This window comes from Parasteatoda tepidariorum, chromosome X1, assembly GCF_043381705.1.
Source record: "Parasteatoda tepidariorum isolate YZ-2023 chromosome X1, CAS_Ptep_4.0, whole genome shotgun sequence".
Taxonomy (NCBI): domain Eukaryota; kingdom Metazoa; phylum Arthropoda; class Arachnida; order Araneae; family Theridiidae; genus Parasteatoda; species Parasteatoda tepidariorum.
In genome coordinates, this window is record NC_092214.1 from 53,062,781 (window position 1) to 53,080,743 (window position 17,963).

The 17,963-nt window shown below is 30.2% G+C and overlaps 1 protein-coding gene across 1 annotated transcript in view; it reads left to right on the forward strand.

Annotated features, from left to right (window-relative positions):
• Positions 1–15,600, forward strand: part of LOC122269374 (uncharacterized) — a 17,603-nt gene extending 2,003 nt beyond the window's left edge. The window contains exons 2-6 of the mRNA XM_071187261.1: positions 6,047–6,224; positions 7,056–7,151; positions 9,105–10,119; positions 12,412–12,801; positions 15,257–15,600. Of these exons, the coding sequence (XP_071043362.1) occupies positions 6,047–6,224; positions 7,056–7,151; positions 9,105–10,119; positions 12,412–12,801; positions 15,257–15,600 (2,023 nt within the window). The remainder of the gene's footprint in view (positions 1–6,046; positions 6,225–7,055; positions 7,152–9,104; positions 10,120–12,411; positions 12,802–15,256) is intronic.
• The last annotated feature ends 2,363 nt before the right edge of the window (positions 15,601–17,963 follow it).

The following is a 17,963-nucleotide window of genomic DNA, read 5'->3' on the forward strand; positions in this document are numbered from 1 at the left end:
TTTCTTAAGCGTTGTAGCTATATAATTTCAAACATCCTCAAGAGCTATAACACATCTGCAGCAGAACTGGATATGAAGACAAAATTGCAGGACAGGAACACTTTAATTGTCCACTAATCTTCAGATTTCCTGCTACGTTTTAAAAAACTTTATTTGTGAAAACCTTCAGCGTGGCGGACAGCTGGCCGCCTTAGGCGGCTAGTAAACAATAAACCTCAGTTGGCTTATTTTTCTTTTCAAAAAATAAAATAGTTCAGTTACTACTAGTTCAGTTATAAATAAAACAAATAAATGATATAAAAAACTGGAAAAAGTAAATATTTGTTTTTTAGATCGAAAGAATACCCTTTTGCTTTTGTTTTGCCTTCCTTAACAGGGAAATAAAAAGATGAATTGCCATGAGAAAAGTAGTCTATGGGGAAAGATTCCCAAATGCCAATAAAGTGTCGTGTTGTTTCACCCCTAATAACAATATATAGCCTATTACAGCATCATCTTTCAACAGCAATATTGAGACTAGAGTTTTTCCGAATTTCTGACTTCTATATCTAGTTTCTTAGTTATTACGTTATACATCACCAATGACATACGTAGAAACTTTTCGAAGATTTTATGCTATTTTCGAACATTTATTTCTTTCATTCCCTATTTTTACTTGATTGTAATTTTATACTTTTTACGTAGTTAAAATTTAGTTCCAATTTTTAAATGAAATGCAAGAGCAATGTTTTTCTTTTACATCACTGCCATGCGGCGAATTGAATGTTTACGGCATATTTTATTAATCATTAGATTTAAGTTGTATTCTACATAAAAATTGACATACTGAAAAATTGATTTGCATAGCAGCTCGCTTTTTTAAAAACTGGACTTACGTAGGATATATTAATATTTTTTTTTTTAGATTTTATGCCATTTTTAAACATTTCTTATTTCTTTCATTCCTTTTTCTTCTATTTTTATGGGGTTCTTTTTTCATAATTACAATTCTTATACTTTTTACATAGTTAAAATAAAGTTTTAATGTTTGAATAGAGTATGAAACAATGTTTTTTTTCCCTGTCATACTACAATTTAAATGCTTACTCCATGTTTTATTGATTTTCTTTCTATTAAAATTCAATTTTGTTTAAATTTAAATTCTAATTAACCGTTACATTCTTGCTTTCTTTTTCTAGAAAGTTATTTTCGTTCAAAATAAAAATTAGGATATTTTTTTTGTTATCCTTTGAATACCAATCATAAAAAGATGATTTCAGTCAGCTATCCTTTAATACTGGCAACTTCATAACAAAATGCAATCCTGAGGACTATTAAATTCCTGTTAAGATTTACCTTTTTCATTTACTTTTGGAAATTTACTTTTTCTTCATTTGATCAAACCAGATAATGAATCATACGTTATTACGTTTTATTATTGTTCGAAAAGACATCATTCCTTGAATTTATTTATTTTCATAAAATTCACTATTGCATTCGTGTTTCCTTTTTTGCTAAGTTCTTTTAGTTCAAAATAAAAATTAAGATTTTTTTGTTAAGTAGGATTACTTATTTAGGATTACTTATGGAAAATTAAATTCTCTTCATTGAATCAAATCATACATTATTACGTTTTATTAATGTATGAAAAAACGTCATTCCTTTTATTTATTGATTTTCATGAAAAATAATCATAAAAAATTATCACAAAAATGATCAAAAACATTATAAAATATAGAAAACTAGAATAGTTACGTTCAACTCACAAGGAAATTAAAAATAAAAAATTTCCTTTAGAATAAATTAAGAATTATAAGATGTTGTTGTTGTTAATCTACGTCGCACTAGAGCTGCACAATGGGCTATTGGCGACGGTCTGGGAAACATCCCGGAGGATGATCCGAAGACATGCCATCACAATTTTGATCCTCTGCGGAGGGGATGGCACCCCCGCTTCGGTAGCCCGACGACCTGCGCGCGAAGTCGAGCACTTTACGGTAGCACAGTTTAACGAGGACCAATACCGCACACCCTCGGTCCCTACGCAGACTGATCCAAGTGGTCACCCACCCGCACACTGACCGTAGCCAGTGATGCTTGACTTCGGTGTTCTGCTGGGAACCGTGTCTTAACGATCAGTCCACTGCGGGACGAATTATAAGTAAAAAAAGTAAAAATATGTTTGCAATGTCTGAATTACAGCTCGATGCTTTTAATTTTCTCCACTCAAATCAAATCATTATTAAAAACAGATTATTTCAATATAGAGTTATTTGACTATTTATGCCAATTTCAAATATTTATTTTAAGAAATTTAGTCCCTTAAATCATTGACTTTTCTTAATCGCATGGTAATCGAATTGACTTAAGATTCCATAAGAATCATGCAATTTAAAATACTCGCCAGAAAAAGAGATAATTGTGATGATTAGTTCACTTCCATAGGAAGTTTACCTTAACTTTGTTCTAATACCACTTAAAATTTTAAAAGTCTAATAATAAATGGGATTTAAATTTATTTTCTCTACAGAAAATTTCTGAAAAAAAATATTTTAGTGAATTTTCTAAATTAAAAATTCAAACATTTCCGTCATTTTCATTAAATTACAGTATGTTTTATAATAAAATGTAGAATAAAATAAAGGCAAATAACTGTGATATAATAAATAGTAAATAAAGTATTTAAAGATACAACAAAGATTACAATCTTTGTCACAGGGAATTACATACTTCTTGCATGCGTCCTTTAACAAATGATTTTATTTAATGCAATCATTGTGTCTGCAAAAGATCTTTATATGGCTGCAAGTAATTACATCAGGCAGTATTGATTATAGAAATTCATGAAGTGAAAGTAGTAATTAAATTCATTTTCAAATTAAGGTGAGCTTTTTATATAGATGACGAAACTCAAGATGATAAAAGTTTTCTATTGTTTTAATTACTTCTAAATGGAAAGCACTTTAAGGAAGAGAAAAGATCAGATCTCTGAAATATTCTTACTTAATTTTATTCTTCTTTTTGTCCAATAATAAGCTTCAAATATTTGAAATGTTTCCTAATATTGACTAAATTGTCAATTTAATTTATATTTTTTTATAATTAAATCGAGCTCTAGATGTCGGTTTTGTATCAATCAGATAAATTTTATTTTGAAATTTATAAAATTATGATTTTTAATTATTGAAAAAAATTCACAATTTTAATTTGAATTTTAAATTTTAAGTTGTTTTTTCTTTAATTATCCATCTATTTTAGTTATAAAATAAAAATAAAAATTATTATCTATTGTTTTTTCGTCCTAAATGTTTTTGAAAAAAATTAACTTAAATTAAAAAATAATTATTTATAATTTGAATAAAACATATTGAATAGTTCTCAGCCTTTTCTAGCAAGGGATATTAGCGATAAAAATCACTCTTGCAGGCTGGGATTTGAAACCTGAACCTCACTAGTAATAAGCAAACAGCCTAGCCGCTGCACCACGTAAACAAAGCAGCTAAAAAGTTTTTGTTAGTTTAAAAGCGAATGAAATGAAACTTTAAAGGGGCATATTTTACCCTAGGGGTAAATCTGGAGACCTAGATTTATTCTGTCCGAGGTTTTCAAACACGCTTTTTAATTTAAGCTTAACTTTGCCTTAATAGGAATTTTCAAGATGCATACTTCCTTTTTTAGTTCCAGATAAGGTAATATACAGCATAATATACATTGACGAGCTTACAAGGGGAAAAATATTAACAAATATTATTTATAATTCTTTCAATATTAGATATTTCCTACCTCAATAACGCTTTAAATTTCTTTCGGTTTGGCTGAAAGTTCAAAAGCATCTTTATTAATTCTGTAATTTCCGCTGCAAGTTTGGCTTCGTTTTGCCTTCACAATTGTTTGACATTTTATTGTACTATTACCTTAAAAGCATTTTTTGTCCAATATACTACTATTTTGTTAACATTAAATTTCAGAAGTTTGACGTGCGATCAAAAACTACATCAATAATAAACATTTTTCTATGTACATCAAAACGGAAAAAAATGAAGAAGTTACGGAGCTAGTCTTAAAAAAATTTTTTAACTGAGAAACATTACGACCTCCATCTCATGTTGAAATTATCAGCATTATATATGGAACTGCTTAAATGTACTTTGAAGTAATGTACTCAAGTAATTTGAAATTGACTATATTATTTTATCTATAATTCTATAAAAAGATGCATAAAAAGTTATTTTTTTCTGAAATCAGTTGTGTTCTCTTGTCCCTCCTTAGAAAAATTATTAAATATCTTAAATCAGCTGAATCATTTTAAATATGTTGCTATATTCAATGTATATTCTTATTAGAGAATCCTGTCAGGATTCTAACATTTGGGATATTATAGTGTTTGAAAGACAGACCAGCAAATCCTAAATCTCTTTATCATTTGATGGATATTCGTTCTCCCATTCAATATATAAGGAAAGAAAATACTAAAACATAAGGGAAAGAAAACGGGGAAACTAATAAACGAGAATGCTTGTGGAATGCAATAGAGAACTGTTTATTTCTAGTGAGATAATCCTGCAATTCTCTAATAGGCTTACGACATTTATCATATGAATGTGTCATCACTAACAAAACGCTTCCCATAGTTGAAAAGTAAAAACAAATAAGTGTGAACGGATCAAAAATAATTAATTCATAATTTAAAGTCTTGTCTTATCAATTGCATATTTGCATAGGATTATGCAATCAATATATAATATTTAAGTTGAAATAAATCTTGAAATATAATTTAACTTAAAGAGTATATTCTATTTAATTTTTTTAAGGTTTAAATTATTTTAATATTTGGAATCAAAAGAACATTAAAAGATCAGTACATTAAATTACTGCCAAGTATAATTAATAATAAATGCTGCTAATTTATTATAATGTATGTAATTTGCTCAAAAAGTATCCATCCTTAATGTTTTCAGAGTAAGCAATTCATGACACGCATTCAGCACTCAAGATAAATTTGAATTTTTTTTTTATTCATATAGAGCAGACGATTGATGTGTTCGATTGTCACTGTCACGTTGAGCCATACTAGTAGAATGAAACCGTGACTGTTTTGTTACCGTGACTTGTAAACTGTATGTATATCATGACAGAAATATCAAATCGAATGTGTGAGGAAGTATATTAAAATAAATGGAAAGAATCCTTGCTAAAATGCACCTCTTCTGCTTTCCGAGGCTCTTGCATCAACAGAAATTCTACTTGATCAAGAATTTTGAGTTTCGATCAGAATTCTTGCCTTGAACGTGTGATCATTTAAAAAGATAGTGAGTGTGTCTTTCCGATGCGTATTACCCATTGTTTTGTTAATCATGTATTGTTGAGTATTGGATTTTTTCCGTTAGAGAAAACGTAATATTAAATGCAGAAGCATTGCCCAAGCTTTGATGTTACTTTCTGAAAAAGGAATCCCCTCTGCAGAGGATCAAAATTGTGATGGTATGTCTTCGGATCATCCTCAGGGATGTTTCCCAGACCGTCGCCAATAGCCCATTGCTCAGCTCTAGTGTGACGTGAATAAAATACCTACCTACCCACCTCAAAAAGGAAAACATGAAGATATTAACAAATCATCACTCATCAGCGGTTAGCCAGCAAGTTCTGTCATCCGCACGAAGATTCTACTATTGCTTGTTCATGAGAATTTTCTATATAAGTGTTATTCATCCATATCCATGGGTGTAGGGTCATTGTTTAGGACAGATTTTGGCTCGGATCGGTGAGATAAAGGAAATCTTTTTCCTCGATCTTTTGTGTTAGCCCTAGAGTGAAGAGAAGCTAAACTCCAAGAAATGCACCATTCTTGTTTCCATAGCGACGGACGGCTTCAGACTCTGTGGCAGGGGGAGCTCTTTCCCTAGACAAACTGTAGTATAAATCCTTTCTTTATTTGTTTCCGAATTTTTTTTCAATTTGTAGTTTGAAACCTATTGAATAAATTAAGCATTTATTATTTTTATAGTTATCCTTATTTGCAACTATAACTCTCATTTTTTTAAATTCCATCTATATATATATATTTCAGACCGGATAAAGACATGGATGAAGAAGATAAAATGGATCCTGAGTATTTGCATAGTCGATGCGTAACCTGCAGAAGACGAATTCTAGATGGTGAAAAAGTTATTTGCCCTTTTAATCGATGCAATGTATGTCAGGGAGGTATTTGTGAAGACTGTGTTTATAAGGGAACTGGTGACCTGGTAAGCTTATTAAATAAGTCATAAAATGAATTTTCAGTTGAATAAATTAAAAAAAATACTAATTTTTGCAAAAAAAAAGCTGCTATACATATCAAATTAGCAGGATTCCCGTGATGTGATTGCTATTTTAACTGCTCCAATGCATTTTTGCAACAATCTTCTCCAAAAGGGGCATGAATTACTTAAGCCTGCTTCACTAATTCCTTTACTCAAACTTTTCTTCCGCTTACTTCAAAACGGGGCGTTTTCGTAAGCATTTCTTTAAACTTGATGCAATACTGGTCCAATTTGAGCTATCTCTGAACCACACTATTTTAAAAAAAAAATTTTAGAAGTTAATTTGTATTATTATAAATTATTGCATTATTCTACAAAGTTTTGTATTATTAAATGATGCTGTACTTAAAAATGACCTAATTTTTTTAATTACAATTCCTAGTCAAATATAATTATTGCGCAAAAAATTATAGCTCCCAAAAAAACATTGCGTATTCTATTAACTCAGGACAAAAGAAATTTTCAAATATTTCCTATAATTAAGAGTTTTTAATATAATTTCGAAAAACCATGTTTGGGTAAAGTAAAATCCCCACAAAAAATGGTTCTTGATTTGAAATGACTACAAACTGAATGAGTTAACTTCTATGCAATAATTTTTTCTGTTCCAATGTAATAGATATAATCATTTCACGACCTTTCCTAGAAAGATATAGTGAAACTTCTAAAAAACTCAGGTTTTAGTAAATATTTAAACTAGAAAAAGTAAATTCACCTTAGTATTAATATTCTAACTTTAAACTAAATAACTTTAAAAATAACTTTTATTTTTAGCGCTGGATGTGTGGTTGCTGCCATCGAAAGAGGAAGGAAAGAGCAAGAACATCATCAGCTCAACCAGACAATTGGTTTTTTGATTTGAATGAAACCGTAAGCATTTTGAGCTCCCAGTAATTTACATTTTCAATTTTTAAAAGCTGCTAGTCTGAAAATTTTATTTAAAAAAATAGTTTTCTTTTTGCTTGTTACAAACTGAAAATTCCTCTAGGTTCGGTTAATCGCAATTATCTGGAAGTTATGTATGCTTAAAAGAACATGAGTACAAAACTTTACGGTGGTTTTGACTATTTACAACAAGTATGGGTGAAAAGCTGTAAAAAAGACATTTAACTGAACATTAGAAATAGTTTAGCAGATTTATGGTGCTGAAATATAGGCGTGAAAGATAGTATCGTAACCTAACAGCCTAGGGACACAAACTGGGGAGTGCAAGACACTGCAAACTCTTCACGTGTAGAAGAGAAGGCGAGAAATATTGTGGCGTCAACGTAAGGTCTTGAACCTCTGTTCTGCTGAGCATGAAATTGACAAATTAGTTCTTTCGGCTGTAATACATACCCAGCTGCAAGCAATTAAGTAGATTCATAACGTGGGCCAAGTTGATGCTATAAAATTCTGAGTTTTTAACCGTATTAGGTGAAAGTAGTTAAGAGACGGTTTTTCTCACTGTTAACACTTTGAATACAATCTTATGCATGATTATTTGTTTGAATACGGTAAAATAACTACTAAATAATTTGTTATTTACCCACTTTTTCTCAGAAATTTCTAACAGTGTATTGTTACAACGAATAAATCCTCTGACTTCCCCTAGCCCAGTGGTTTCCAACTGGCTGCCTGGGGGCCGCGTCTGGCCCACGAAACCTTTTTTTGTGGCCAGCGAGCTAAGATATATTAGTTGTCGTTTTTTTGCGGACAATTTTCGCAAAAAATCTATATGGGTTTAAAATACTTTTCTTTCGTTTAAAAAAACATAATTTTTTCGTTTCTGTGAAATTTAACATATCAACGGTGCAAAAGAATTTTATTTCTCAGGCTTTGCATCCAAGAAAATATTTTTGTCAAATACAAAAATAATCGTGTATGTTGCTCTTTTTTATTTCGTTTCTTTTTTTCTTTTTTTTTTTTTGTATTTTGTGAATATAATTTAGCATATGCGTATCAGACATTTTCTCGAAGAAATTCTCACATTTAACTTTTTGAAACCACTTATTTTGGACGAAATTACTTACATTTGTAAATTTTAAAACACATAAAAAAGGGAATGAATATCAAGTTTTATTTAAAATCCTTGAATTGAATATCGCATGAGCGGAAAAGAAGAAAAAATTTAATTTCATGTGATCGAGAATTGTTTTTGTTGCCATAATTCGAAAAAATTTTAATTTATCGCAGAATTAAATTTAAAAGAAAAAAAATCTTGTCCCTAAGTTTCTGATTAAGAGAAGATTAAAATGATACGCAACAAGTATTATTTGTAATGCTTGTTATTTTGCTTTTTAATATTAAAAAAACTTTGATAAAAATCTGAAAGTAATATTTAGTGTTCCTTCAAACATAAAAGAGTCCTATATAAAATTGATAAAGTTATGGCCCACCATTTGACTGGTGTTTTTAATTGCGGCCCACGGACACATGTAAGTTGGAAACCCCTGGTCTAGCCCATCAATTTTTGAAGACTTTGAATATAGACAAAATTGAATCAAACCTACTAAATTACACGTAAAAGTCATACGTGTCCGTTTTAACTCAAGGCTGAAAGATCGAAAATATTTTATTTGTAACACGGCTATAATAGATTTTTTTATGTAAATATGCATGCTATATTTGGAATGATGCACTCAAATATGTGTCATTTCAGTAATTATCCTAGCGAATGGATTAAAATTAACTCAAGTTGAGTTATTTTTACTTTTTCACTATCAGAGAGCAATTTAACTCGAAATTATATCCAAAGATTAAAGGATAATATTATTCTTACGACATGCAAAATGTTAAATATTTAACATCACGCATATTGAAAAACATTTTATTCCTTTTCAGTTTGATTCTTTAAATGCCCCTACTAGATCTAGAGAAACTTGTAGTACCGAAACCACAGAGAGTCATTTAAATGATTCCGGTGCTAATAAGTGCCCTTCTGAAGGCATGGAGTCACAAAGAGCTTATGCCACAAACGACCATGCCAATCAAATTAGTGAAAGCTCTCAATCATCATCTTCATCTAACGCAGCAAGAGAAAGTATGAAAAAAGCCATTAAACCATCAGAGTATCATTTAGAAGTCGTCCATTTAAGCGGTTCTCCATCGCAGCGTCGTCATATGACCAACAAGCCAACAAATTGTGATAAGAGTGTAACCCACTCTGATTATAAAAACCCGCAGTCTAAGAAGGATTACCCGGCTCAAGATAAATCTCAAAGTCATCATGAAAAAGTGGATTCTCCTAAAAATAAAACTGATAATGTACATCAACCAAGAAAGGTCGATACTGGTGCTAAAAACAAACGTGAGAAGAATGAAAGCGGCAAAGAGACAGAAACTTTCATAGAATATTTTCGGTACCACTTTCTATCAAGTAATTATCGTAAGGACAAAGCTCAATCCAACAACAGTCACCCCCACCCCAATCTGAAGGAGACTCAAATATCAAATAATGAAATTCAAGGTAACAGCAAACCTTCCATTCCAAAGAACAAAGAAAAAGTCCCACCTTTATATAGTGATAGCCTTAGGGTTGATCTTCCACCTCCGTACTTCTCTGACTTATCTTACAAGCGAGTTGAACAAGAACACCAAGCTAGAAATAAAGATACAAGCATCAGTCCAGAACATCAGAGACCACCACCAGAATATTACCAAGATACTCCAAATATGAAACAGCGTTTGGAGAAACATGATTTACGTGGAAGGCCTCTTGAAAGAGGCCGTCAGATAAAAGGCGCACCAGAAAGAAACTCATCGTTGGAGTGCCATACAGAAAGAAGAGACTCGCATAGACAACATGTTTCTAGAATTGACACAATCCCTCATGGATCAAAAAAGCTGCCATCCGACGGTGAGTACAAATACCACAACTTTTACTGATTGATATGACTTTTATTTTTAACTCAATTTATAAACTCTGAGCTTTAAATAAATTTCCTATATTAAATTAAACAAAATTAAATTCCGCTAGGTTTTCTGAATAATTTTTCGAATATGGAATAAAGTTAAAGTATGACCAAATATATATTTTTATCATAAATTAACAAAGCGCAAATTGATGAAATATTTAATATAAACGATTTAAAAAATATTGCTTATTACAGAATATATTTTAATTCTGATCAAGTGATCGGAAAAGTTCATGCTCAGGTCAAAACCTTAATAAATTTAACAATTTTTCTAGAAAAATTAGTATCTTATCATCAATTTCGTATTTTCAATCATTTTCTGTAAATATATTTCAATATCTTACACGTTTTTTATTTTATTTTTGTGATGAAATTACACGATTTTTTGTCTAAAAAGGCTATGAAAACGATTTAAATTTCGTCTGCAAAATGTTCGTGTTTTCCATTGAAATTATTTTGCAGAGAAAACACATAGAAATCTAAAAAAAAGCATTAGGTGAAGGTGAAAAGTTCTACCTTTTTAAATCGCGAGTTTTTTTTTTCTTCTTAAATTTGACATGATGAAAAATGAAGATAAAACATGTATTTTCCATTAACTGATTGTGAACATTTTGTTTTCATCTCATCTATAAATTAAGGGGCCCACAGTACTTTTCCACGATTATTTGTTAGTCACATGCTTCTGCAATATCACTGGCACGCTTAACAGCACTTTTCCACGATTATTTGTTAGTCACATGCTTCTGCAATATCACTGGCACGCTTAACAGCACTTTAGTCATTTATTTTTTTAGAAATTCACATCAACAGCTATATTTTACCATCACCTACAATAGCGAACTTAATAATTTCATTAAGCACATATTTTGAAAAACAACAGTTAATTAAGAATAGTGTCCTTAGTTAAAATATTTTATATATTTTCCCTATCATTTGATAACCAGTTCCCCTCTTTTTGGCATAGACTCTACCAGGTTTTGACAGTTTACGACAACTTCTTTATACTTAGTATGCCATACTTCAATCAAGAAAAGAATGGTTCTTTTTCATTCTACAATCCATATTTGCGGGACTTACCTTTGAAATAGCCCGCAGATTATTTACCGGATCAATATAACAAGAGATTATAGGCCACTCTGAATCAACTGCTTTGTTTTTGGCAAATTATTTCTTCACTTTTCTTTATTTTTATGGCTAAGAGCCAGATTATAAAGAAAAAATTTCATCTTTTGATGGAAACCCCTGATCTCATTATTTCTGTCATTTCCGGCAGACCAAGTGTTTTTTAATCGGAAACAAGTGATCCAAACGGTCTTTAACCCCTTAACAGTGACATTTATTTCAGAAAAAGGGACCGAAAATGGAAAATTTATTTGACTGTTTAATTTTGTTCCGAATATTATTGTAAAAGTTAGAAAATGTTTTTTTATTACAAAAAAAAATTTTAATGCAATAACTACTGTATTTATAATTTTTACATTCACATAAAAAAGTAATGGATTATGCACACATCTAATTCAATTAGATCAAATGAAACAAAATTTTGAAACTAAATATAATATAACTTATATAATATAATATAAAGACACAACAACATGATTTTCAATATATACATTTTATATATCTTTTCCCACCCACATTTTCCCTCCCTCGACTGAAGTCGTAATCGGTGAAAAACTAGGACCACTAATGCCACCTATTAGGAAAATAATGAATTAAGTATCCTAAAGTAGAAAAGAACTCAGCTCGGGCTTCGCAAAATGGAAACGTTAATTTTTCTCCTGCCCGAAGTCAGTTCAACATTTGTTTTATGTGGATCAGTATGACAAAGATCATCCACTAATGCCATCTATTAGGAAAATAGTAAATTAAGTATCCTAAAGTAGAAACGAACACAGCTCGGCTTTACAAAATAGAAACGTTAATTTTTCTTCTGCCCGAAGTTAGAACTGCTGGTAGTAGTTGCCCGAACTGGATTCGGGTGACACTGGCAAGGGGTTAATACCCAAAATAAATTGGGAAACTAAAGTTCAAAAGTCCAAAACTTTACCCTTGATTCAATTATTAAGCTCACTTCTCTCTACATAATGACCCTTTAGCTGGTTTAAACTTCCAATTGCATTTCTTCTTCTAACTTTGCTTTTTTTTTCTTTTTCTTGAAAAAAAAAATTCTATTTTGAACTTTTTATTTACATTTTAATTCTTCCGAATGTGTTATATTTTCTCATAACTAGGCTGGGATAATGGTACTGTGGCTGAAAGGAAAAGCCGCTCAACATCTCTAGGTCGTCCCCAGATGAATTTGCCTCAAGAGAGAGAAAGAGGTTATTCTGTTGATGAAATGCGATATGGTGAAAGAAATGTCGGCAAGCGGCAACCCAGATTAGAGCGGCAAAATACAAGCATGGACTATTATTGGGAGCAGCCTCATCAACGCAAAGATCATCACGCACCTTTGAGACCCAACTTAGATGATGATAATGAATTTGAAAAAGCCCTTTGCTCTTTTCGTAATTTTGACTATGATTTTGAGCCTGAAAGTTTCTCTGAGTTGGATATTTGTGCCCAAAATCCTCGAAGATACATGTATGATGAAGACAGACATTACTCAGATCGAGCAAGTGGTGAGTACTCGAAACAATGAATCCCTATAACTTCAATGAACAGCTGCGAGAATTTATCGAAGTATCTGAAAGGACTAAGCTTTGCATTAAAACGAGCATGTGAACTGCATGCAAGTTCTTTATACATTAAATTCCTTTCTAATAAAATTTTTAATACTATACCATGCGTTTTAACGCATGTGTGTATTTGCATCTTAGCTCATAAGTTTAATTTAGAATTCTGTGAGTGTTCTGAAGCTTTGTGCGTGTGAAAAAAAAACATGTGTTTTCACCCATTGTTCAATGAAGAATCAATTATGATTGTATTTAGAACATCATCAAAAAAACAGGGAAAATTGTATTTTTGATCAGCTTGCATCACGCAAATTTGGAATCAATCCTGTAACTTTTATAAAAAAATTTGACTTATTACATATACCGTGGAGATATATTTTTGTAAAATTATTATTAATATTTATATTTATTATTGTTATTTATATGAGTGTTTTTCTTAAAAAATCTTAAGTTTTTGAATAAAACTTTAAACACTATTTATAGAAAATTTATTAATATGTTAAAAAAATAGTGTCAAATAGTTCATGCTAATCAATTGATATTTTTAGCGAGATATGAGTGCTATGTTATTAGTATTATACAATAGGCATTATATGACATTTATATCTCACATGTGGGAGATATAAATAAAATAGAGTAATAAAAAAAATTTTTGTCAGATTATGAACTAATTAATTAAGGCAGTCGGTTTGAAAGTACTAAACAAATACAACAAAATTCAGAAAAAATACAATTATTTTGCTCAATAAAACTCGTGTAGCAGTCCGAACAGAACAAAATAATAAGATATTTTCCCGAATTGCTATTTTTATCATGAAGAAACAACTTCTGTACAAGCATATATTCGACCAATAAAAACAACCAAGTTCGGTTCAGCTATGAAAAGCAAAGATAAAATTAAGATATTAAAAACGTACAAACAAGGATATTAAAAGCATACAAACAAAGATATTAAAAGCATGTTTTAAATACATGTTTGAAAATAAATAATTAATTAAAACAAACGAGACAAATTGTGTGCATTTCTCTTAATATTTGTTATGTCTGTTTTTTAATGGAGTAAACGCCTTAATTAATATAACTGCTTGCTAATGAAGTATTCAAAATTTGAATACATTTTAATTTTTCGATTCAATGCTCATTTACAGAGGTAATACTTAGCAGGAGAAAACTTAAAGCAGTTATTCCCAAATAGACTTTAATTGTAACATTCTATAAAAGTGCAACGTCCTAACCTCATGTTGTATCCACCACCATGCTCCTACAAAATATGGAGACATAATTTCTGAATTACTATTTTTTAATGATCGTTGAAAATAATTCTTAAATTAATAAATTAAAAAAATTCTTCAGTAACTAATATACTCCTTTCTGCTTGTGATTGCCTCTAGTACGTTCGACTAATCTTATACTACATCTAACATATTGCCACCACAAAATATGAAAGCATGATTTTTGGATTACAAGTAGGGGAGAGTCGGGTAGCCCCGCTCACTTAAAAAGTATTGCTTATATTTCTGTATAATATTTAGTAATAATCAATATTTTTGTATGCTTCTATTGTTTTATCATCTAATTAAATAATGCAAAAACAATAAACCAAAAAAAGAATAGTTTAACTTAAAAAAATAGAAATTTAAAAAAACATGTTTCTCAGCTCTTTTAAAAATGTGTCGGGTAGCCGCCCAGTTACAAAAATTATGTTTTTTTGACTGTTTTTTCAGATGTAAATGAAAATGACCAATGTATTGACAATAGGTAAACCTCGTTTATCATTTTTATCACAAAATTATTTTATTTATTACATATTTATATACTTTTAGTGAATTCTATCATTTAATAACAACAATATTTGTTGTTAAAAATGCATATAACATTCAAATTTGAAGCAATAAAATAATAATCTTTGCAACCGTACATTTATCGACGAAATAAAATTGGGCGGTGATACCCGACATTCATGTGAGCGGGGCTACCCGAAATCCAATTTTTTTGTAAATTTGTAATTACTCGAACAATTTTTCACATATAAACTTCTTTCTTTGTGCAAATTAAACTTAAGACTACATACTTTAATGCTGTATGTATAGAAAAAATTATTTTTTTAGTATTAAAGTGAAGTTTAATCGAAACATTCAACCAATTTTTCTTAATTTCATGACTACTGTATTTAACATATTTTCAAAACTATTGTTTACCATGTTAACAGCTGCATAAATACTTGAAACTTTTAAAATAATCTTTTTTTAATATAACAATTAATGTCCGATGACTCATTGCTTTGAAAAAATATTCTATATATATGAAATTGACTGTGGGCGGGGCTACCCAACTCTCCCCTACAAGTAATAAGTAAAAGAAATCGCTAGTAATTAATTTACTCCCTTTTATTTTACTACAGGTGTTAGTTTAATACCTTCTTCTGCATTGCCCCGAGTACATGCTCAGCAAAATGAAGCATTGGCTGTTGATTTTGGAGCTCGAAGAAGCTCAAGTCAACCGAAAGACAGACGTTCTCCAAAAAGCTACTCAAACGACTCATCACCTTATCACTCTTACCCGATGGCTCACAATGAAAGTAACACTTGGCGGGATAGAAGTGCTCGTTCTTTGGATATCCCAAATCGCAGTCCAGAGATAAGAAGAGCATCTCTAAATGAAACTGTTAAACCAAGAGAACCTCTCAACTATCAGGATGAAGATATGAAGGGTAAAATTTATTCTTGTAAATCTTCAGAACATTAGATACAGTAATATAAAGTATATTAGAAATATATGTGAAAGCATAATAAGAAAAGTGAACTTTTTTTAAAATTTAAATACAAGAATTACAAAAAAATGCAAAGATTATTCTAATTTTACCAAATTTACAGTACGCAGAATAAAAATAAGAGCTACCCTGAATAACTTATGATCTAATGATTCGATCTTCGCGTTCCAAAACTCAATTTTAATGGTTCGATGTGGTGACTTTAAATATGCTAATTATTAAATTATTATTATAATTAAATATGCTAAAGTGCAGACGATGTTTTGAATTACGAAATCAGACACAAAAGCTTACTTTCTCTGAATAAACATTCCTTTTTTTTGACGGATTTGGATTTCTGACCCTAAAAATATAGGGAATAACCGCAATCTGAGAAATATAATCTCAATAGTTTGGTCAAGATAACGGTCCAAAAGTTTGGCTCCCTTTAATGTTAATTTTACTTTTGCGCATTTTGCTATATCTCGAGAAATTTTAAGAGTATTTAAGCATTTTTGCACTCAATTAAAAAATTCATTTATGCATATATAATTTAATGCAAAATATTTTTTTACTAACTATTTTTATTTTTATTATTTTATTTAATAATAGTCGGAAAGATTTTGAAAAATAAGCTGTAAAAAATTTTACATTATTTTAAAGAATGCAGTTTTAAATGGAAAAGTACAAAATTTGTCCAAAATCGATGCCTTTTACTTTCTTATTATATGTCTTTTACTTTCATTCTCTACTTTTTTTGCATAGATTCTCCCTTATTACATTATTATTAAAATAAAATTAATTAAAAATAAAATGCACAAAAAATGCACCGCATAAAAAAATAAAACAAGTGTTTAGAGAACTATAAGAATTATCACTGTTCCCCTTTTTTTCAATAAGCAATAAAACGCTCTTGGCTCAAGTCTTTTTCTCCATGCACTTAACTGATGAAGATTAACAGCCCTTAAATTTCAACATCACCCACGGAGAGTGATTTAATACCTCAAAAACAACCGCCTCAGTTTACGTTATGGGAAAATGTCCTTTGCATTTTGAAATAGTCTTTATCGCATTTCTGGGATCCGATGTCATCTTTTAAAAATGTCGAATATCGACAGAACCATTTCTTTGTTGGCTATCTATTTATAAATTGTCTGAAACAGGCAATCATCTAGAATTTCTAAGGAAAACAGATATATTAACCTTTCAGGGAATTAAGTTGGGGGAGACTCTTGTTGATATGTTGATATTTTCTATTTTTTGATGATTTTCCCAAGAGACTTTCTCCAACATTCTAAATCTTTTAGTACAAAGCGCTCAGATTACTATTCCACTATTATTTAAATTAGCTATTCCCAGCCATTTAATAAAGTTTATCTTTTGATTACAAAGACTCATTAAATTAATCCATTTCTTGGGAAGTAAGCAAATGTTTGTATTAAATTGCGTAATACATTTATAATTGTCTGTTTATGTACTGTCAGAATTGTTTCATGTTTAATTGTTGATATACCAAATTTTTTTATTTTATCTTTATTAAATTTATCTTTGGATGATGGAATTTCCAAACTCAAACCATAAAGATTGAGTCCTCGAGCGAGAAGATCCGATCGTTAGATCAAAAGTTATTCAGGGTGGTCCGTTTTTTATTTTGCACACTGCGTTTCAAAACTTAAGTGAGTCAGATGCCAGCTGTTGTTTGATTGCGCATTTTTAACGTAGCTTTTCTTAGTAATTACAGGATTAATTTTCGAGGAATTTTTCATTGTTCCTTTAGTTTAAGTGTATATTTTAAAAAAATTAATTTTTTAACTTTATTAAATTTATCTTTGGATAATCGAATTTCCAAACTCCAACCATAAAGATTGAGTCCTAGAACGAGAAGATCCGATTGTTAGATCAAAAGTTATTCAGGGTGGTCCTTTTTTTATTTTGCGCACTGCGTTTTAAAACTTAAGTAAGTCGGATGCCAGCTGTTGTTTGATTGCGCATTTTTAACGTAGCTTTTCTTAGTAATTACAGGATTAATTTGCGAGGAATTTATCATTGTTCCTTTAGTTAAAGGGCACATTAAAAAAAAATTAATTTTAAATCATTATTTTTCTTTAAATCATTTGTATGGCAAAAAAACTCGCAAACTTCTGTTGACAGATTTTCTAAAAACTTGTGTAAATAGAGTACAGATAACAAGAGTAACATAAAAAGCATATGACTTTCAGCATTCCCTCCGAGGACTTAGCACTATCTCACCTAGATATCGCCACTAATGCTGTAAAGAAATTAAAAAAATTGAATTTCTCACGCATTTAACTCAAAAAGTTTTTGCATTCTATAGAGCAGTTTTTTAGCACACGATTAA